Consider the following 24,302-nt stretch of genomic DNA (forward strand, 5'->3'; position numbering starts at 1 on the left):
TGTTAGGTGATGATAGCGTTAAGTCATAATGAAGTTTTCAATTGATTAGACATTCTTATTAAATGAAATATTAGCCATCATTATGTTAATTACAATTATTTATTGTTACATTTCATTAATATTAATCAATGCTTCGCTTATAATACTATATAATATCTTCAATAAGATTCCCACAACCCCCAACCCGAAAATGTCATCATTACATAGTTATTAAAGTATCCACAATCAATTAGCATTTTTTCATTTTGATGCTATGATGCCGACAGCATTCACGTTCTTGACCAAGCTGTTTATGGAAAACCTTCTGGGTATTGTCAATTTTATCATCCGTCAGGGCATATGCACATATTAAGTTGATATAAAAAAATGTTGCCTTAATATGGATTTGAGCAAGGCTTGCATCGATTGGTATTAATGTTGAGATCAAATTTCTCAGTTTATCGGAAGTCCGACACTAAATCCGTGATTTTTTGCATGGCAGCAGTAGAAGATGTCGCAACTTGTGGTTTCAGAGTAACCTTAACTCGTACATTGCATTTTCTGCGGAGCGGCAGTGTTAGCCTTGTATTTTCTGACTATATTAACCAAATGTATAAATACACTTTCTCTGTATAGAGTTCATATATTTCAGTTAACAATTTTAAATAATATTTATTATAACGTTTGCGTGACTCGCCAATAGCATATGATGTCTTAATTCGAGGTTTCCTTTTCGTTTTTATTGGAGCGGTATTTTATATAGTAGGTGCCAAGCCCGACGCATAACTTCATATATTCTTGAGCAACGTTTGACTGCACGCATTAGTTCACCACACATTGTTTATTGTAGCTATTCAGAGGGACTAACTTGGAGGTTGTGAGTCAACTTGTAAAGAACAACGACAAGAATCTTGCTGATGTTTACCGAGTTAAATGCAATCATTCCCTCTTGCCCTATTTACATGTAAATTTATAGTTTTGATATAATACATTGGTTAAGACATTATGGACACTTCTGTTCAGGGTGAAGAGTTAGCTTCATGGTAATGTTACTTTTTAATTTTTCTCTTCGATGTATTTACAAAATATCATGTTTTTGGGGAGGGAAATCTTACTAAAAGTTTGAGGATTATGAAGCAACGATTCACATCTGTTTTGACATTAAACAGATTATTTAAATTTAAATGTCATTAAAATATCATATTTGAAGTTAAATAAGACATTTTATTGATATTTTATATACATGTAATGAGAAAACGGCCAAAGGATAAAATTTATCTAGTTTTTATTATTTTTATTTTTACACAATATGAAAATATCTTTTAAGCAAAAATATTGAAAAATAATTAATTTAAACTCTTAAAACTATGCTTCCATTTGAGAATTTACAAGCTACTAGCAAACACATATTCATTATAAATTTTTGTTAAGTGTTCTCGCCTAAAACTATACAGAAATTTATTGTATGCTTAACTTTTGAACGTTTCTACGCATACGGTCTTAAAGTCACTAAATATCGTACTTATTATAGATACATTACTTACTGCCTTACCAATATTCAAGACAAATTAGGTTTATGTGTTGAATAGAATATTTCTTAACGAATTTCTACTTTACGCCGCTTAGTTGTCAATTCATTTATTAATTATAATTTCATATACTGAACATACACTATTGATTATGATGTATTCTTTCGTGTTTATTAAATAAAACTACATGGGCATAATAATACTTAATAAAAATAGCATATTAAAAACAGCGATGAAAAAGCAACTAATGCCACTAATAGTATTATTAGTACTAACTAAATGTTTTTTTTTATTATAATAATTCCAGTTACATGCCAAATTTATGTAAACAAATATACAAAACTTTCACAAATTTGAAATATTTTGAAAATGTGGAAATTTGTGGAAAATAAATTTACAAAAATATTTAGGAATGCATGAAGACTGTATATTTAGAAAGCATCTTAATTTTTTAACTTAATTAACTGCTAACATGTTTATAGTTATATAAAATATATATATTAATAAATGTTTTAATAATGTTCTTAACTATTTTCAATTTTGCTATAAAAGAACATTTCAAAATTTTGTATATTCTGATCATAACGTTTACTTCATTATTCAATTTAATTTTTAATTTTATATTAATTATTTATTTTTATATAAAAAGGAGTTTGCTTGCATTATGTGCACATATCTAAGATTTCCTCTATGTGAAAATATAACATTTGACAAAATGTAACAGTGATGTAAATATATCACTTAGCGACTTAAGCAAGTGACTTATTGTTTTTTACTATACTTCGGAGCTGCCGAATACACTTATTATAAGTAAGACTGATGTTATAATATAAAATTAAGTAAAAATGAGCGATTTTGTGAATAATATCCATAAATTTAAGCAATACAAAATACAATTTTTTACATATTCAGTATATTCTGCTTTTCACTTTTTTTTGGCATCGTTAAAATTATATGTATCGAACCTGAGTTATATTTTACAAGTAAATAAATACAAAAACAAAAATCATTTGTTCTAAATATATGCAAGACTAATATGTTCAAAATACATTCACGATTATTTGACTTTGCAATAATGCACAGAGATTTTGAATATCCCTAATATTAACGAAGCTGGTCTAGATGTCTAAGATAACAACAACTTGTGCTACGTGAAATGCATACAATGGCATATATATCGTAACTTCATTCTAAGCAAAATGCAACCATGTATGTCAGAATTAAAAGCGAATTCATTATGATTAAATTTGAAAAAAAAAATGTTTTCTTTATTTGTTTTTATATTTGAAAATTTTGATGTATTTCTATACACTACTTCTACACTTTGCCACTTCTTCGATTTAAAATGTTCGAATTTTACGTTTTTGATTGTATATTATTTTAGTCATTGTATAAAAATACATTTAAATGCGGCAGCGGCGATGTGCGCATTTTGCTTTGGTTATTTGTTTGAACTGTCATCGCCGTTAATATCTAGTGCTGCCTAAATTTACTGTTTCAATATCTGCTTTTTCAGTCTCGTTTTGTCCGTCGGCGATTTTTCTTGTTTCTTCGTTTCTTTTGATATTTTTAATAAATCTCGGTTTAATTTTTGAGTTTTAATATTACAAATTTAATTCGTATTCGCCAATAGTAAATAATATTAATATATTTATAAATAATAGTTTAATCTCTGATATAACATAAAAATAACAAATGTGAGTTAAAATAAATGTAAGCAATTAAAATTGTCAAAAGTATATGATTTTAATTGGAATTTATGTGTGTGTTTACTTGTATTATAATTGTAGTAGAATTTAAAAAGTGTAAACAAATTGTGTTTTTTAATTCTGAAAAGAAGTAATTTTAATAAATTATTATTTTTATTATAAAATCACGGCCGCAAGCCGAACGTTATAAAGTGGCAAAGACGGAAAGTGTTTTTTATTTTTAAGATTTTTTTTATTCGTACGCGCTTCACACGAATTATTTTAAACTTGTGCTTATACTAGTGTGAGCAGCGTAGCTACTGCCTTAAAAATGCGTCTCATTTGTGCAAATGAGCGTGGTGTGTGTTATATGAGTCCAACACCCAAAAAAGGGAATAAAAATATTTCTTTAATTTTCAAACTTAGCCATGTTGCAAAAATAACAAGAAAATAAATAAAAAGTAAATTTTATAAAATTATATACAAAAACTTAAAAATATATGAGTACGCATACCTTTTATTTGCAAAAATCTATTATGTAAATTAATGTAATATTATATACTTCAAAGGAGTAAAAAGTGCAAGCATGCAACAAGTTGTCAACCGCCTTTTCGTAGTGCCAAACGCTTTTGATAACAATTCTCTGAATGTGTGTTTACCTGTTGAAATTGACACTTAATGCAAACAATAAAACACAGACTTTGTAAAAAAAAAAACATTATATACATGTTGGATGGATACTTAAATTATTTGCTTAGCAAATTAATATACAGTTGTTCTATTTAAAATTTGTTAAAATTGTTAAGCAAACTATTTTGAAAGTATATATATATATTATATAAAGAAATTACATCATTTTTTTAATCAAGTAATTAAATTCATTATCTGCTGCAGAAATGATTTCATAGGCACAATAAACAAAACAGAAAAATGACTAAAATGACTAATAATTTCTTTGTATTTGTATGGTTTAACGTGTTTGGAGAACGCCACATTTGAAGTCCTTTCAAATGACTTGTTCATAGTATCTACATATCCAACCTCATATATGATTAATTAAATTCTTATCTCATTGAAATATATTAAAAAATGTTCACTTCTTGTATGATTGTTTTAAGCTCCTAATTATGTCTAGCTTATGTGCCTACCGATTCCTTACGATCATTACTGCACAAAAGTATCTGTAAGGCTTATCGGAATTAAAATTCAAAAATTAAAAAAGGGCGTTGTTCGTTTTCCATCAAAAAGTTTAAGATATGAATTGTTCTAACTGATAATATGTTAAGTATATAACAAGACCATACTATTAAAAAAAATCACTGTGATAAAATAAAAAATAATGCTTTTATCTCACAAATGTTCAATTTTTGTTTAAACTTGTCGAAGTATAGCGATTTGAAATAGAACTACCTTCTGCTAATGTGATTTAGTTCAACTTTATAATTTATATCTCAAAAAATAGCTAAACACGTATTGTATATTAAATGTATTTTATACCATATTCTGCACTAAAGAAAGAAATAATTTCAGTTTGCTTTTGTAAAGAATTTAATCTACCTTCAATTGTTATCAAATGATAAAGAAATTCTACCTGTAAAATGAAGTAGTTAAGATTTTTCCTTTCAACTTTTTTAAAGCAAAAGCTTTAGAAATTTAGTAAATATTATTGAATTTTCAAATGTTAAATTAAACTTCATTAACATTGACTAGCGCTAAATTAACCACCAATTTTTGAAACTCATTTTTAAAACATTGGCATTATTAGATACTCTATATTAATTTTTTTTTTAATTTACACATACTTAATAAACACTTATTAATTAATAAAATATTAACAAAGGATGAGTAGACTCAACTATACGTGGCCATCTGTATGCAAGTTGACCCTATTGTTAAAAAAAAGTACTCTCATTGAAATGCCCCGTAAAGATATCAGCCTTGTGGTAGGTCTGCTGACAAAACATAGCCGATATAAATCGAATAAATCCAATCTGCTTTATTACTGCCCACCGCTTACCGGATCCTTCTAAGTATTTTAAGTATTTTAAGCTTTGTCAAACATTACACATAGTTACACGGTAACACAATAGAACAAAAGGTCTAAGTGGATTCTTAGGATCTCCAATTTAACCTAATCTCACTAAATAAAAAGGTGAACAATGATAATATTTCATAATGTATGCATAATTCGCTTCAATCTTTTGAAAGCGAAACCACAGTTAATAGCAGTTGTTAATATAGACCTGCTACATATTTTTCTTCTTTAGTCAAATTGGATTTATACATATTTATAAACAGTTACTACTTTCTAAGATCTTATCAAGTAAACATATTTATTTTTTTGGCCCTCCTTCAACACCATTTTAATGTAACATATTTCAAATAGATTAATAAATCACCAAAAGTGTTTGAAACGATTTAGATTTATTTAATTCTATATCGTTTTAGTTTAAATTTAAATATTTTAAATTTTTTCTACTTTTTTCACAAAGCAAAATCAACAAAAATATCTTCAAAGTACTTTCAAAGATATGTTAAAAATAATATGTACCACATAAGATTTCTGTGGCTCCTTAATTTGTAGGACATAAAGAACACATTGAGTAATGATATCTAACAGAAAATAAAAGCACCTTCATATATTCTATATTGCTATCTTCTTCTAGCAAAACATATCTTAAGATTTATAGCAAAAATGTTCATTTATAAAACTTATCTTATCACCTATGTACAGACCTATAGAAATATTGATACAAATTAAGTTTTTAATTAATACAAATATTCTAACCTAAATAGTTATTATAAACTTCAATTTCTTAAAAAATTACGCTATGCCTACTACACAAAATATAACTATGTTTAAGCTTATGAAAACCTTGGCGGTAAGTGTTAAAAAACATGAGTATTATATATAAATGTGTACTATTGGTATATGATTCATAAATATTTGATATTACATAAAATAGTTTAAATTCTTATTAATAAATGATAAACTAAATACTGTGTCCGTTTCCTTAACCACTGACTGAAATCCCTTGACTCTCCATTCTCACTCCATTAAGGCAAATGCCGCTCGTATGTATGATATAAAATCATAGATTTTTGTTTGTGCCTTTAACGGCATAAATTTAGATCAATAATCTGATGTAACTTGCAATATAGCTAAAATTTGATAACAAATCTACATTATTCATTGGAAATATTCAATTTGGTGTTTTTAATATAACCAATTTAGTTCAAAAACTTGCAAGATACTTAAAAAATAATAATTAATTCATTGATCAAATAAATCAATACTGTAAATCGGTCAATCAGCTGATAAATCTGAAAATTTGAAAGATGGTGAAATTTGCTTAAATATAATATCAACTTATTCATAGATAAATTATATATATATAATTTATACATTAGGTTAAGTTAACCGTTCCTAAGGATCTTCTTAGGCGTTTTGTGTTACTGTATAAGAACTCAAAAGTATAAAAATCAACTTGAACCTTTGGCAAAGTTAAAATGTTCTTTAGAAGTAGCTCTTGAAGCTGGACAAGATCCTCGAAAATATGCGCCCTTAAATTATAGTTTCTCGTTTACCACACACAGGCAGTTGGGTAATAGTACCTATAAATAGTATAATATGTATAATATTAATATTTTTCTCCGATTTCTCCGTTAGCGCTATGCAGAACGCTTTAAATAAACACTTTCGGTGCATGTCTCCTGTTACATGATTTGAAAGTGATGATTTGAAGCGCTTTTAAAGCGCTTCAAGCATAGTGAGAGCGAAGTGCTTGCTTCATTGTTTTTTTAAAGCTCATTAATACGATATTACAGCTCTCATACAAATATTATTATATTATATATATATTATATATATATATTATATATATATATTATATTACAAAATATTATTCGTTATGTTACAAAATAAAACGAATAGATTTCGTAGGAATGAATGTTAGCAAGTGTTTAAAAATCCAGAAAGAATGTAATGAATACAAAGAAGTGAAGAAGGGAATGAGTGATACAAATATATAAATAGAGTTTTCAGCAGATTAAGTTAAATTCGAATATAAGAACGAATTCAAAATAATGGTAAACTAATTTTAAGACACAGGTAATAGATAATATTAAAAGTAGTTTTCCAAATAACTTTCTTAATATTGGCTATATAAAGTAAATTGAAATGAATTTATGTTTTATCAATAATTATAAACAAATCGACTACCGACGCGATCGTCGGTAGTTTTATTTATTTATCAACTTTTCAGTCAAAAAGATATTTAAAATATATTAATAATTATATATATGTTTCATATACAGTTTTGAAATGATATTTGTTTTAATTAAAATACGAAATAAATTACAAAAAAGTCATAGCTTAAGAAACCAAAATAAACTACTGTAGGCGATACATTTTTAATCACTTCCACATATGTACAAAAATAATTAAAAACACTGGAATAAAATTCGATATTTAAATCAAATTATTGGTTTCAAATTTTAACCAGCCGTTGAACAGATTTAAAAATACTTGCTAATTGTTCAGGGTTAACGAACCTGAAAATATCTCGAATAAGTACAATCAAAATGTTTGAAAAGATTTATACATATATTCTAAATAGTCTTACTAAGATCTGAGATTATAGATAAGAATAAGTGTGAAAAATAAACGACCTCCAGCGTTGCAAGACCGCAAAGATAGCAAATTTGAGTATTTGTGCGAACGGCCTACACATATGAAAAGCAATTACAAAGCAAGTTTATAATTGTTTACTGCCTCTAAAAAACTAATCCATTATATGCATATAAACTGTTGCGATAGCATATATTTTAGATATTTGATTTTTTTTTCACATTAAAACGAATAAATACCAGAGTGTTGTTAAAAGTCGGCAAAGAGCACCCACGCACAGATCAATGCTCGAGTAGCTACCATAAAAGGCAAACCAAACACCTAAAAATTTCAGTAAATAATAATTTAAATTAATATATATTTAAAGCAACTATTCGCTAAAATTAAGTAGCTCTATTATTTTTTAGCAAGTTTATTTTTTATTTTTGATAATAAAAAAGTCACGCCATTTTTTTACCATTTAGCTTGATTTGTGTATACGTCTTATTCGATGCAAATTAACACAATTTACTATTAAAAGCTTCCAAAAAAAAATTATATATAAAAAGAATATAAAAATTGCATGTTGTCAAAGACAACGTTTAAGGTAATAATGTATATAGCAGTGCGAGTATAATATCAAAAACTAAAAAAAAGTTTTTTATATTTTAAAATTAGAAACACAAGTTCCACTTTCTCTGAAGACATGTATAGACCGCAACGTTGATGTGTGGCAACAAATATTGCAACAAGTTGAATTTGTCGCAGGCATAGATACAAAAAATCAAAACGCAACGCCTCGGTAAACTCGCATGTGGCAGGAATTACAGCTTCCCCTTAAACTACACCAGCAGCATTTCTTTTTCCACATCTCTTCTCTTTTTTTTTATCGCAGTGCTAAATGCGTTAAGGTGTCTGAATGTCTGAATAGTTTGCACTTTTGTCATCAAATCGTATGCCAAATGGTCTTCGGTGTTCATAAACCAAAAGATACGACCTCTTATACACAAAAACAACAACATTGTGTCGTCTAAATGTCTTCCAAAATATACAGTTTGTTCTCGAAAATAACCAGTTCACTATGGAGACACATAATTCTATATATAATTTAGCTCAATTTAGCTTTGATTTGTTAAAGATTTTATATACTTATGTAGTCTGAGGGAAAAAGGTAAATGCTGTTCAATGATATATTAAATAAATATTCAATTGATATCAGTGATTTATTATGTTCATTATTTTAAAATTGAAAGTTTTAAATAAGTTAAATAACAAAAAGAATAAATTACACAATAATTTGTTGTATTGAAAGCAATTAAGTCCAGAAAATTTATAGGACGTAGAGAATATAAAAAGAAGAATTTAGAAAAACTCATTCCGTAAAATTTAAATACTAATGCGTTAAAATAGACAGATACATAGAAAGGACAGATTAACAAACATACATTGTTAAATCATGAGTCCTGGGGTGAAAAGTTTTTAGAAATCCTCTCTTTAGGTGAATACATGAAATAACAAATTCTTCATTACCACATATTCAAAAAAGTACCATAATTTCCCATATTTTGGACGACTGTACGAGCTGGAAATAAAAACAAAAAATCTATAAGAATTGTGGGCTATTGTTTTTCAACTGGCCTAGGTTTTTCTATAACTAATACGCTAAAGTTAGGCCAAGATTCAACTAGGATCGTTGCGCTACTAATAATAATGATCAATACGCTAAAGATGATGACAGAACCCGTATCTTATAAATAAGAATTGGGAATGGATCACTCTATCTTAAGATAAATGAAAGCATTTATCTTATTTGTATTTAGTTCAGCTATTATTGATAGTAAAGTTTCAAATCATTCCTAATAATAAATAAACTTGTCCCATTTTCACGCACAATCTATTAACAAATTGCAATTTGAAAGTTTGTAATTTTAATCTTTATTTATTTATTTAAATTAATTAATAAATTATATTTATTATTTAAAAAAATTTGGAAATGGACCGCTTAAATTTAATGTGACTGTATTATGTGACCAATATGTGTTGTTATTTTGAGTATATGAAACTCTAGGCCTTTCCGTCATTTCGTCACAATTCTAAAATAAAATTTATCAGAAAAAAAATGATTTAAATCAAAATATTAATTAAATTATATTTAAAAATACAAAAAACTTTTAGACAAACCTCTCCATACTTTCTTCCAAAGAATTCAGAAGCTTGTAAATTTCCAAAATGTCTTCTAGCCAAATGTGTGCTTGTTCTCCTCTCATTTCTGCTTGCACTCGATATTACCAAAGGTAGATCCTATTAAGTATATTATTTGAAATATTGTTGTCATGTTTCATAAAAAAAACTTACATTATCTTCACGCCATTTATTTAATTTTGTTCGAAATCGAATTCGCAAACCGAAACATTCTATTAACAAATTTATGTCATCTACAGTAAGATTTTTTAAAACTTCTAAATCCACTTGTTTTTCTAAAAGAAGGAATACAAGGAGCGTGTCTTAATAATATTAGATGCAAAAAATTTTGTATATATATATATAAAGTGGCTTTGTTACGCACCCACGAAATCAGGAATTAATTCTTCCATGTCCCATTCACGTAAAAGATCTTCAGTTTCCTTGCAAAAAGTTTTATTTTTGTTAAAACTCATTTTAAATTGTTTACCACCAACCGATGTTTTCGCACTGAAAAATGTGAATGAAGAGTAAAATGTGGATTTATAACTAGAAATGACACATCAATTGAACGAATTTCTGGACAAAGATAAGAAAAGTACTCAAAATTGTTAAGAGAATATAATGCAAATGTATTTGCAATGTTTACATGGAAAGAAATGTTGAATTTAGCACTTCCAGTGAACATAAAACAAAAGTACTCAAAAAAGAGAATATAAATAGATTGAATTAGATCTCAATAATGTGAAAACAACACATTAATTTCAATGATGAAATCCTGAAAACTAAATTTTTAAAATAGCGATATAATCAATCTTTTTAATATGTAATTATTTCGCCATATACATAATAAATAATTGCCCAAAAATAAAGTTGATTTTCTTAATCCTTTAAAAGTACAACTGAATTATATATATATGATCATAATTTATTATTTTGTCATCTCAACCTATATCCCTACTAAAACATAATCATGAAAATATGTATATTAAACCCTCAAAACGCTTGGTATTAAAATTATAATAAATTCATCCAAATATTAAGTTCATGTTGATGAATACTTTATATATCCTTGAATAGTTCGAATAGATCTAATACTATACATCTGTCTATTGTCTGTCTGCCCACTTATCGGCATTTTGCAACATAATGAATTGCATGAATATGGACAGGAATTAAAAAAAACGTTTGAGTATGTCATATAGCAAGCTTATAAAAATTCAAAAAATTTTATAATTTCACTTTATTCTATTAATAGTCGAGGTATCTTAGTTAAAATAACTGCATAGAAAACTTCCTGAAGAATTTGTAAAATAGAAAAGGATCATGTTCGAATGTTGTCTCCACTACATTATATATAAACAATTCAGTTACAGTACAGGATTTAAATTATATACCAAATAATAGTTTTTTTTTTATTTTTTATATTTAAATTTTAATATTTTAATGCATATCTTTAGTATATAGCATGTGTATATGACATTACATATATATGAAGAAAAAGAACAAGGTATAAAGAAACTTGTTTGTAATTTAATTATTATATTTGCGTGGATATTGAATCATTGGCTTCATCTGAGCACCGGTTAATTTCCTTGTTCCGTTTCCTTTGAAAAAATTTGAAATTGGGAGATCTAAATTGAATGTATTATGTGACCAAGTTGTGTTGTTATTTTGAGTATACGAAACTTGATGACTACCCATAATTTCGTTCATTGCGTCAAATTTCTAAAATAAGAAAACGTACAAACAGCAAAATATTAAAATTCGATTATAATATATTTAAGAAATGAGCTAGAAAAATTAAATCAAACCTCTGCAAAATTTCTTCCAAACTGTTCAGAGGAATTTGGCTCTCTTAAATGGTTTCTACCCAATTTTGTATTTGTCCTTCTCTCATTGCTATTTGTATTCTTTAATAGTGGTGGTAAGTCCTGTTAAATAGATTAATTGAAATGCTATTGTAATGTGTCAAAAAATACGCACATTACGTTCACGCCATTCATTTAATCTTGTCCGAAATCGAATCCGCAAACCAAAACATTCTATCAACAAATTTATATCATCTGTAGTAAGATTTTTTAAAACTTCCAAATCCACCTGCTTTTCTAAGAGGATGAATACAAGGAGTGTGTCTTAATAATATTAAGATTAAAGATTTTTTTTAAGTATAAAAATATATATACCATCTATCTATATATCACATATGTATATACATATACGCACCTTCGAAATCAGAAATTAATTCTTCCATATTCCACTCACGTAAAAGAATTTCAGTTTCTTTACAAAAAGATTTATTTTCTTTGGAGTCCATTCTAAGTTGTTAAGCGGCAACCGGTGTTCTCACATTGAGAAATGCAATTGATATATTAAATTAATACAAACATTACTAATCCATTTTAACATGAAATATTTATTCAACCAATTTCTAGACAAAGATAAGTCTTAAAGATAGGTACTCAAACTTTTTAAGAGAAATATAATGCAAATATATTGCCATGTTTAAATGGAAATGAGTTACGAATTTAAAACTTTCCAATGAAGAAACAAATGAGGTACTCGAAATTTCTTTCTCTTCTCTCCTTTATAAGTTTTTACTGGCAAAAATATGAGAAAACGTTCGAACTTATCACTACTCGAAATAAAAAAAAAAGAAATTTTCATTTAGGCACTCATAAAAAGTGAAGTTTCTAGAATGCCCAATTTTTTATATGTTCTTCACATAATAAATTATTTACCAAAAGCGAAGTATATTTTATCATTTTCTATATAAAAATCATGACTGTAGTATCTATCTCCTACTAGTATGAATTATAATATCCTTTGTACTCATGTACGTGTCCTCTTAGAACATCTATAGTTTTTATCGAAGAAAACTCTATATACCAATGTTTTTCATCAGTTTGACTCGAGGAATAGATCTAGCACTATAGGTACGTCTGTCAAACTGTCCAGTTATTGGCAATTTATTATATGAAGAAATTTTTGAATACAAGCCGATAAAATTTAGAAATAAATAAACTAAACAAAAGAGCAAACAATAGAATAAAATTTTATTATTAGTTCAGTTATCAAATTTTAAATAAGTATATATGAGAATGACATGGATTCAAAAACTACCAAACAGATTGATTTCGGAAAGTGAGTCCCATATACTAAATATTTATAAACAATTCAGTTGAAAGATTTGTAGTCTTTATTATTATTATTTTTTTTTTTTTGTACAATTTTTATTATCCTTATGTAACTTTATACTTAATTGAATATATTTAGATATCTTTATATATTTTAAAAAAATTTATTAAACAAATAAACACAATTTCTTAATATAATCATTTTATTTGCGCATAAAATATTGAATTATTTGTGCAATCGCTGCACCAGCTAACTTCTCTCTTACCATTTCTTTGCAATAATCTAAAAACGGACCACTTAAATTAAACGTATTATTTGACCAAATAATGTTATTGGTTTGAATATATGAAACTCGTGGACTTTCCATAAATTCGTTCGTTATATCAATATTCTACAAAAAAAAAATATACAATAAAATATTAAATAAAAATTTAATTATATTTCAAAATAAAAATCAAGAAAAATTTAATTTAAACCTCTGCAAAATTTCTTCCATATGTTTCTGAGGTATGTATAACCTCCAAATCTCTTCTGACTAGTTGTGTATCATTACCGCTTATATTCCTTACTGATGGAAGTAAATCCTGTAAAGTATATTATTTGAAATATTGTTGCCATGTGTTAGAAAAATACTTACATTGTATTTCCGCCATTCATTTAATTTGGTCCGAAATCGAATTCGTAAACCGAAACATTCTATTAATAAATTTATGTCATCCGCAGTAAGATTTCTTAAAACTTCCAGGTCCACCTGCTTTTCTAAGAAAATTAATACAGTATATCTTAATAAAATTAAGTTCGAACTAGCTTTAATCAATATAGTGGGGTATAGATATACTGTGTGTATATATACAAGATTCTTAACAGTATTATACTTTATTAAACACCTGCGAAAACAGGAATTAATTCCTCCATATCCCACTCACGTAAAAGATCTTCCGTTTCTTTACAAAAAGTTTTATTTTCTTTGGAGTCCATTCTAAGTTGTTAAGCGGCAACCGGTGTTCTCACATTGAGAAATGCAATTGAAATATAAAATCTATACAAATATTTTTTAGTCTATTTTAACATGAAATATTGAATAAATAAAATTTCGAAACAAAGATAAGACAATTACTCAAAACTTTTAAGAGAAATATTATGCAAATGTTTTTGCAAATGTTTAAATGGAAAATAATAACGATTCCAATTGTTTCCAATGAAGAGACAAAGAACTCAGAGATATAAACAAACTCTTGTTTCTCGATTGATTTGATCTGTTCTCTCTACGTTCACTACTATTTCTATCAATTATTTATCATTCTACTGATGGTTTATATATTTGCCTTATATGCGTATTACGTATTGATCAAATTACTTTATATATTTTAATTAAATATAACTCATATATCTACATTCAAGATATAGTTACAGATATGTCACTTTATGTGGTAATATAATCCTGATAAATGCAAGTATCATAATCGAAATATTTTCAAAATATAGCACTATGTATCTAATTGGTCCAGTTGCATTTCTCTGACTCCGGTATTAGATAATAAACTATGATACTTCGTTCGTTTTTTGAGTATTTTGTTCTCGTTACCAAATCTAGTAATAGGGTCTAGTAATCTACTTCCGTGGTTGAAAATAATTAACTTTAATATTAAACTTTTATAGATAGATCCTCAAATGAGATGAATTGGGTTCATGTTATAATATTATTTTACATACATATTATTGCTATGTAATGTTTGTCAACAAGAAATGATGTGTAGTAATGTTTTAAAAAAAACGCCTAATTTTCTTATGTGGATAGTGTATTAATACATTTATTTAATTAAATACAAATAAAATATATAAAATAGATATATTTTACTTTAAAGCCGCAAACGACAATGGGAGAATTGGTAAAAATGGAAATGGTGAGATGTTGACAACTACAACGTTGTTTGATGCTACTGAGTTGTCTACATAAGTCTTATTAACTATGATCCCATCACTTGATATATCACCAAAATTCTGAAATTAATAACACGATTAAAATGAGTATTATATATCTCAAATGAAATTTAATTATTGTATACTATTTAATCTTTAATATATAATTTTTATATCTTTGAATCATACGTTGCAATGAAATTATAAACTACTTTTTGCAACAAATTTCACTTACGTTTTGTTTTTTCCATTCACGTAATTTTTTCTTAAAAATAATTCGTAAACCGAAACGAGTTTCTTCTGGTATCAATAAATCAATGTCCTCCACGGAAAGACTTTTCAAAACTTCCACATTTATTCCTTTACCTAAAAATAAAATAGGTAAAAAGAACATTAAAAAGTAGAAACGCCATACGAACGTCTGAATTCAGGAATTAATTCTTGTAAATCCCATTCCAATAGGAGTTTTTCGGTTCTGCTGCAAAAAACTTTATTTGAACTCATTCTTGAATACGTCCCCGAAATGGACTAGGCAAAGTTTTCACGTACAATGAAACTGAAAATAATTGTGTTAGGAAACAGATATTGATTTTATGCGTCCATTTCCATAGCATAGAGATAAGAAGTTAAGTGCTTTGGGTACATTTTTGAGTAAAATCAATTGTTTTTGCTACTTTTGTTACTTGATTATTGGAAAATATAAACATTTCCATTGAAGAGAGTTGTATTCTCCTATATTTTAAACTGAGTATCCGTACTACTCAGTAGTAAAAGAGTGAAACTTTGTGGAAATATACATACGTGATCGCAAAAACACATGTTATGTCGGACAAATACATCATTTCTCGGAATTAAAAGAAAGATTATTTAAAAAATTGGTTGAATGAATATGGGTTCCACCCTTTCTGATCAGAAGTTGTATATAAAATGTAAACAAATTATAATTGGCGTTCACTTTTCTTATGAATAATAATGGATTTGTTTACAGTATCTTAATCTTTTGCATTCTCGTAAAATTTTCTTTGTTTGTTAAATGTATATAAAGTATTTTTTGTGCAAAAATTTTGTGAATATATTTATTTATATTACACTGCAGTATTCACCTCTTAATGATTTTTAATAGATTAACAAAAACATATACAGCTAAAGTTGTTAAATATTTTAATTACAAAATAAATTTTATGAACAATTGCTTAAAAATGTTTATATTTTGTTTTCTGAATTTATAATTTAAATTTATAATTATTAAATTTATAATTTACAGATTGAAATAACTACAGGAAATTAGATTTAATTGATCTTATATTGTTTTTTTGTGTTTTACAAATATAATATGTGACTTCTCAAATGTTGAGTAACGTCCTTGCCAGTTTACTGCGATGAACGTTGGATAGATTCTATATAAATGTGGTTATAATTATTACGCCATTTATGGGGGTTTAAAGATGCATTAAAAACTAAATATGTATATATAGGACTCTTTAAAATTGTGCCAAAAAGTTAATTGTTGCGAAGGTGCAAAAACAGGTCCAACCAACGCATCTGCACACCAGAAGCAGCTTATTGTAGTATTCTCTGGTCTATAATGAAGATTCTAATCTAAAACATAATAATAGGCAAAAAACAACGTTACTGTTACGACATTTTAGATAACTATCGAGCGTAAGAACAGATGAGTCTATTATTCTTAAAGAGATATCTTCCCTCAAGAAAAAACGTAGTTGTTATCATCTAACGATTTATCTCCGCCTGCGCAATAATCGAATTAAAATGAGGAGTCTTGTCGTTATCTCGAGAAAGATGGAATATCATGCCTCATTGTATATGACTGTTTAGCCTTGTTCTTGGGGGTAATTAGGCTGGTGTTATATATTCTCTTTTTCCTATTTTATCTGTATTATCACAGAGTGTAATAAATGAGCATGCATGTTTGGTCTGCAATATATAAATTTTGCAATATCTTGATGAAAGCTATATACTTGCATTACATTTCATTCCAAATTATATACTTTCTTTTTAACCATAGTTTCATATTCAGATAATCTTTAGTGTTAATTTTTAGTGTTAATATATTCTTATTACTTCTTTCAGATATGTCCTGCAAGCATATGGCATATCTTCAACGGGTACAGTAGTATGTTATAAGAAAACTAAAATATTTGCATAGATAAGTTGTTTTGAATATCGGCTTCGGGTCAACCATTTTATTTTATACGTTTTTCTATTCTTCATATTGAGTATAGTTTTGAAGTTAGTTCTTATAAATTCAAATCAATTTTAAAAAAGATTTTGATCTAAATTTTGTGTATTTTCTTTAGATGATGTCATTTTTGCATTTATATCGCATAACTATTCTAATATTTTTTTTTTGTACAAAGCATATCATTTCTTCAACTGGTATACAATCTTATCGCTCTTCGGTACGTTGTTCAAAGTAAATCCATTGTGAACCTACTGCTACGTTTTTTAGGTTACTGTCAATTTGCGATTTTTTTTTTTTTTAATTTCTTATATTATAGATAAAAGTTTACTACCTTAACATATTACACATTTTACCTTGAAGAATGAGTAAAGTTAACAAGAATTACATATAGGTATAATCCATAAACTTGCCTTTTAGTAATTATATAAGATTAATTAAATATATTTGATATCATGTATAATAATAAAAATAATCCAGCTTCAATATTAATGCAAAAAAAAAAATCAATTTGATCAAGAATAAATTTAACTAAAACGATACGCTAAATGTAGGAGTGCTCATGCTTGAATCATATTTAAACAATTAAAAGTCACTTGTTGCATGTTTTATAAGTAACATTATTAAATCTATTTAATTATCATTTTATTTAACCGAACAACAAAACTGTGTCGATACTATTAACGTGGATAGAAAGTAATAAGCTGCTAGGACAGACACGGCTTGAAATTAACGAATTACTTTAAAAAATGTGAGCTACATTAACATACCACACATTATTAAATTTAAATAAGTTATTTAAGATTTTAGTTTTAAAAAAAAAAAAATTTGTGACATAGTATGTTTCTACTGGTTTCTTTAGACCAGTTAACTTACTTAAGATTGCTTGAATTATTTGAATCTCAGTTAACTGGTCTAACGAAGTGTGTGGAAACGTACTAATAAATTAAAAAGATTAATCATTTAATTTGTACTTCATATACAATTTTTAAAATATTATAAAAATAGAGTACAAAGTTAGGTTTTTTAATCGATCTGACTGATTACTTAAAGAATATATATATATCTTAACTTTAACAGCTGTTTCGAATAATGCTAAATATTCATATGTGTATGAATATGTATATGTATGTATATCTTGGAAAATATTTGAAGATTTGATAGTCCGTATATAATTTTTGGACCGCATCTGCTAAAAATGTATATAACTAAAAGTTCTATATATTCAATAGTTTTATCAAATCATTTTTATATACTCGTATCAAGCTAAATTATAGAATATATAAATTATCCCCATTTACCTGAATACAGAGAAAAAATATGAAAAGTGACTCAATTTTTTCGCCAATTACTTCCTATATGTATGTTATGATATATGTGTAAATTTTTATAGTACAAATGTCAAAGGAATTTTCCTCTTATTGAAGCAAACATGTTTTCTCCATATTTTAAAGTATAATAGGTAGATTGATTTGACTTTCTATTGTTTTTCAAGAATACACTTCTTTCCTACTATCATTGTTTTTTTCTGTAAAATATTTCAGAAGAAATTTTATAGGTAATCAAGTATTATTTTTTAAAGATAAACTCTAGACACAATATGTACTTGTGTTAAAATAACAAAAAATTAAAATGAAAATATTATATATTATTAGAAGTTTTAGTAATAATATTGGTTTTAAGTTGTTAAATAAAGCACTATTTTAAAAGAAATATAGTTTTTAAAAACTGTTTTTATTTAAACCAATATTTCGAATATATTCCATAGTCATCTTTAGAATACTACTTTCGGTCAAGTTACTGATTCTATAGATGACTATCGAATATAGTCTAAATATTGGTTTAAATAAAAAAAATTTTAGAAACTAAATTTTTTTTTTAAAGTGTATTACTAAAAACTTACCAATTAGCCCGGTTTAAAAACAAAATTATTATTAAAAATTTTGGTCATTAAAGCAATAAATTATTAGAAGTTTTATTAATATTTAATATATCTTATATCTAATATTGCACATCACTTTCTATGTGTTGTGTATAAGGATAATTAATGTTTTAAAATGGGTTTGAAATAATTTGAGAAGCTATTTGTTTTAATGATAGAAACTAGTGAATACTAAGCTAATGCTAATATGCACTGTATAACATTTTAATAAAATAAAATAGTATACTCGTAATATTCACAAAACAGTCAATCGTGTTCGTAATGCAGAGAGCAGACAACTTAAGTTTATGATAAAAACATTAAATACACTTGTAATTTTTTATTTGCTCTTGACTGCATTTCACACAATATCGTATTCAGATACAAGTTTGTAAAAAATAAATGAAAAATTTTTTACTGCATTTAAATATGCATAATTGCGTACTAAGCAGTAATTAAAATACAATTGCACTTTTTCCCATTGTAATCTGTAAGTGTAGCTAGCCACTAATATGTTATATGAATTTAACAGTAAATTAACACATCAACAGTAGCAGTCAGATTACAGTTAAAGCTTTGACTACAGTGTCAGATACATAATACGTTTGAATACGGGTTTGTACGCTCTGGTAGCAATGTCAGCAAGTTCAATGAAATCGAAACAATAGCTTTGTGTCAACTCATCCTTGGTTAAGTAAATAAAAAGATAGAAGTAAGAAACTTAAGTAACAATAATAACACAATCAGACCAGACTGCCGTTATGGCTACATCAAAGCGAACTGAATTATGGAAAGTTGAATTGAACTACCACAAAAGTGTTCGGAATGGACTTCTACTTCTACTTTGTTTTCAAATTTCAAGAAATTTATTATTATTTATTATTAAAATTGTTATTAATTAAAAAATTTTATTTTAATTTTATATTCTTGAAATGTTTATACTTGTATTTGTAGCTTCTTATTGTTTTTTATGAAATAGATTTATAATATAAATTTTAGTTATAAGAATACTGGATGTTAAAAAAAGTTGTTTGCATATAATAAATTAAATTAAAAAAATGCAAGTGTTAATCAATAAATTTTTAGAACCCCATATTAAAAACTTAGCTCAAACACAATTCATCCAACGATGCCATATAAACTTTAATGTTGTCGATTAACAGTTTTCTCTTGGTTATTTTCTTTGTTCCCAACAGTTGCTGTACTCAAGGAATAGCAAATGGTCACATAGGGATCATAACAAATGGAGAAGTAATTCGCAGCGAAAATAATAAAATGGCACCTGTTTTATTGTAACAGAGATTTTTTGTCAAATGAGGACCTTATTTGTTTAAAATCTTGTTAAAACGGCATTAATCCTTCGTTTCGAATAAGAGTCTATATGATTTATACTGCATATACAAAAAAATTGTGAACAATCCTATTCCATCCCGACTCCACGTTCTTCGTCCTCTTCGTTGTTGATTTACTCATTAAACTCCATTACTTTGGCTGTTGTTCGTTTAATAAGATGAGGACAACATTACTATTAAAATACTGTTAAAATTTATACATTATTTTCAAATTGTCACACGATCGAGATTATTGTTTACTGTGAGCAAACTGTTATCTTGCAGATAAGTTTTTCGTACCCAAATGCTTGCACTAAATTAGAAATATGTTACTACCAGGTGATAACCCACACACAAATCCTTTGTATTATAACCTTAAATGCAATGAATAAAATGTGAAAAGTAAGCAAACGAATAGATTTCGAGTTAATTAAATAGTGAATGGTAATACTTATATGCGAATCTAATATGTATCATATCAGATAAAAGCAAATATTGCTTGTATGTTTCTTTTTCTGGTATATTAATCTGCATACCATACCAAACACAATTGTCGCTTGTGTTAGAAAAATAGATTTGTTTCTAATAGTGAACAAGCGAATGGATTTCGAATAAAGTAAATGCTTGTGGTCACAAGAGACTGTTACAGGTGTGTAAAAAATCGAGAGCGGATAAAATGAACACAAATAAATGAACATATAATGAACACAAACATATGTATTAAACAAATAATAATTTAAAAAGTAAGTAAGCTGAGTGGCTTATTAAAAATTGGTGTCAATAAGCCTAAGAAAAGTTAACAATTTAAAACATTTTTAGATTTTTTGACGATGGAAATAAGTTATAATGCACATATTTCTTAATATTCTACAAAATTGCAACCTATATGTTTGAATTTGAATGATCAAAAACTATTTCGACTAATAATTCAATGAAATGATAATCTAATTAAATGGTATATCTTATTTTTATATATGTCATTAAAAATAAGTAAAACATCAAATCAGTAACACTTGGCTGCGCCTTTGATGTCTACTACCTTAGTGTCCCGTTTCTGTAAATACTATACTGTTACTATTATGTCCACTTCGGTTTCATTTGTGATTTGTATTTGAATTACAAATAATTTCACTTAAAATTAAATAACTTATCAATATTAAATTAAAATGCATTGAAGTGTTTTATATTTTCATTAACCAACAACGATTTTCACACTTGCGATTTTTAGTAATGAATTTTAAAAACTAAAAACAATAATTAAAGTTTCAGATTTCTCACATAAAAATTGCAGGGTCATTGAGCGGAATACATTTTATTTTATTAAGTAACTTAATACTCTATTAAAATATTGATATACATATATTAAATATATTAACTATGTCTAAATTCATGATTAGTAGTCCTCGTAATTATTATGTGTCCAAAAAAAGCTAGTATGGCACCATCATCGATACATATATTGATGATTTAATTAAAATAAGTTTAATGTCTATTTTTTTTACAATATATTTAATATATATATCACCTGGAATAAGTGTTTTTTTTTTTTTAATTTACTATCTTTTATTACGATCTATCACTTAAGAATAAATAATGAACAATGTTCAAGAGTAAGTGGCTGAATACTTAAAATTATTGTGGGCTTGAATGGACTGTACTCAATAGCACATCCGTCTTTTGAAGTCGGTCACAGATTACAGATTCCTTCTGCTATAATTACAAAAACAAAATAGTTAGTAAATATTGCATACGTTTTTCGTGATTTCTGTCTTGACTTTTTATAACTACGGGGATGTTCAGATCACGGTGTATACATTCATTTGTTATATATCTAGGAGCATTTGAGATTATTGTAAGATTTTTTGATTGAAAACGTTGGATAGTATCTATACGTAGTAGTTCCCTAGAGTTCAATGTCATAAGCCCAAAATAAATAAAAAAGATGATATTTACAATAACTTAACATTTCTATTTGAAGTTTTCATTATTAATAAGTAATCAATTAGATCTACATTACTTGTAACAATTTGCTTAGCAACTTATATGATTTATTAATTTTTTTAATTCAAAACAATTTGCTTTAAAATGTTAATACCTTGATTGATTGAAGTTCACAACTATTTATGAATAATTACTAGAAACGTATTATTTTTATCTAACTATTGTCTTTGTGTATGTCATTTAAATATGTTAAGAAAATGATTGTAGCTACAATTAAAGCTTATTGTAGTAAATAATTTAACCTATAGAATTGTTGAAACTTTTTAAATATTCAAGAATATAAGTTGGTGTTATGAGATTTTTATATAGAAGAGTATTTTTAAATTATTTTTTAATTCTCCTTTTGTGAATATAAATCATAAGAAAGGGTAAATTTGACGTAAATTTACTTCTTTAAGATAAAATTATATTTTATCAGGAAAGAAATAAAATTCCTGAAGTTGTCATGCAACGAAATCAGTTTCCGTTGTAAACATAAAAACAGATTTAATATTCATTCGTAATTTTGTTATCAAATACTTTTATTAGTAATCAAGCACTTTTTTGTTTGAAAAGGAATTAACTTTTTATAAAAACATAAATTTGAAACATATTTTTTTTAATTGCTATTTTTAAAAAACTAAGTTTATGTTCATGATTCAATTAATTAATTGTAAGACTACAATAATTTACATATATAAAGTTATCAATTGACTCAGAACTTTTTGTTTTGTTTTTTTGGAATTGAAATTTGTTTAAAGAAAATAATTATTTCATATTTCACATAAGTATACTTAAAGCATTTTAAGTATTATTTAAACTTAATTTCTGCTGTTTTGTTAATTGTTATTTTAATGTTTGAGTGCTTGTACGCCCAAGTAAGAATGTCAGTACATATCAATTCTATCACTACATATTCACATATTAATGTCAGTATTAGGGGCACTTTTACAAAAATATAGATAATATAGAAAATATCAGCTAATACAGTAAAAATACATAGTTCATTTGTAAAACTTTACAGATTTATTGATCACTTCACAATACTACAATACGATTAAGAAATCAGGTAAAAATACAGGCCTAACTATCTGCAAACGCTTGATAGAATAAAATAAACCGAAACACTATAGTAGTCTAAGCACCTTACAGCTGCTTATCAAGCATTATCCTATATGATACCCTGTATGCCGGAAAATATATAAAATAGACTCCTCACCAGTACAATTCTTATTTATGGGAGTAGATCTCTAATATATGGAGGTGATATCCGTATATTAGAAATATTTGAAGCAATCTGAGGTGTTATAAAAATTGTGCATATCGAAATCATATTTTTCAGCAGTCATCATTGGCAGCAGGTGTATAAATAATATATTTTAGAATTTTCTTTATTGACGTGAGCATTTAAAGATAAATTTATAATTAAATAATATAAAATAAAAACACACATTAGTACTACTATTTTCTGAGACGTAAAGTCTATTTTAAATTTGTTTAGGAAATTAAATTATTAAATCAATTTTATTGCACAGGAAAGTTGAGATATAAATATTTGTTTATATCATGATTTAATATCTAAAAATAAAAATATTTGTACATTGTATAGATTATAATTAATATTATTTTAGAGAACTTTGTAAAATGGTCAAAATAATTTTAATACTTTATTTAATACTTTATTATAAGCAATAATTAAAAAAGTTGTGATTCCTACTAAATTGCTTTTATGGATATTTAAATGTTTATTTTAGTTTGGAGTTAATTAGAACTATGATTCGAACTTGCTTAGTATTTGTTAATTTCGTATTTAGCTAAATACCACT

The 24,302-nt window shown here is 26.3% G+C and overlaps 4 protein-coding genes across 7 annotated transcripts in view; 1 reads left to right on the forward strand and 3 right to left on the reverse strand.

Moving 5' to 3' along the window:
* Positions 1-3,163: 3,163 nt before the first annotated feature.
* Positions 3,164-24,302, forward strand: part of LOC119678373 (coronin-1C-A) — a 33,317-nt gene continuing 12,178 nt past the window's right edge. For both annotated transcript variants that reach the window (XM_038090164.1, XM_038090165.1), the window contains exon 1: positions 3,164-3,205. The gene's annotated coding sequence lies outside the window, so the exon portion shown is untranslated. The remainder of the gene's footprint in view (positions 3,206-24,302) is intronic.
* Positions 9,779-10,499, reverse strand: LOC119673932. Its single transcript, XM_038085048.1, has 4 exons — positions 10,372-10,499; positions 10,161-10,282; positions 9,987-10,106; positions 9,779-9,898 (listed from the first exon to the last, which is right to left on the reverse strand). The coding sequence occupies exons 1-4, from the start codon at positions 10,460-10,462 to the stop codon at positions 9,779-9,781; spliced, it is 453 nt and encodes a 150-aa protein (XP_037940976.1). The 5' UTR covers positions 10,463-10,499.
* Positions 11,445-14,138, reverse strand: LOC119678375. Of its 3 annotated transcripts, none has more exons than XM_038090166.1 (4): positions 14,012-14,138; positions 13,762-13,883; positions 13,601-13,708; positions 11,445-11,714 (listed from the first exon to the last, which is right to left on the reverse strand). In XM_038090166.1, the coding sequence occupies exons 1-4, from the start codon at positions 14,100-14,102 to the stop codon at positions 11,520-11,522; spliced, it is 516 nt and encodes a 171-aa protein (XP_037946094.1). In that variant the 5' UTR covers positions 14,103-14,138; the 3' UTR covers positions 11,445-11,519. The 3 variants fall into 3 exon arrangements, with proteins under 3 accessions (XP_037946094.1, XP_037946096.1, XP_037946095.1); XM_038090168.1 differs by having other exon boundaries at positions 14,051-14,137; XM_038090167.1 differs by lacking the exon at positions 11,445-11,714 and adding an exon at positions 13,293-13,515.
* On the reverse strand, positions 14,923-15,929 carry LOC119678376. The gene is made up of 3 exons (XM_038090169.1): positions 15,464-15,929; positions 15,280-15,410; positions 14,923-15,125 (listed from the first exon to the last, which is right to left on the reverse strand). The coding sequence occupies exons 1-3, from the start codon at positions 15,546-15,548 to the stop codon at positions 14,979-14,981; spliced, it is 363 nt and encodes a 120-aa protein (XP_037946097.1). The 5' UTR covers positions 15,549-15,929; the 3' UTR covers positions 14,923-14,978.

This window comes from Teleopsis dalmanni, chromosome 2, assembly GCF_002237135.1.
Source record: "Teleopsis dalmanni isolate 2A chromosome 2, ASM223713v2, whole genome shotgun sequence".
NCBI classification, from domain to species: Eukaryota; Metazoa; Arthropoda; class Insecta; order Diptera; family Diopsidae; genus Teleopsis; species Teleopsis dalmanni.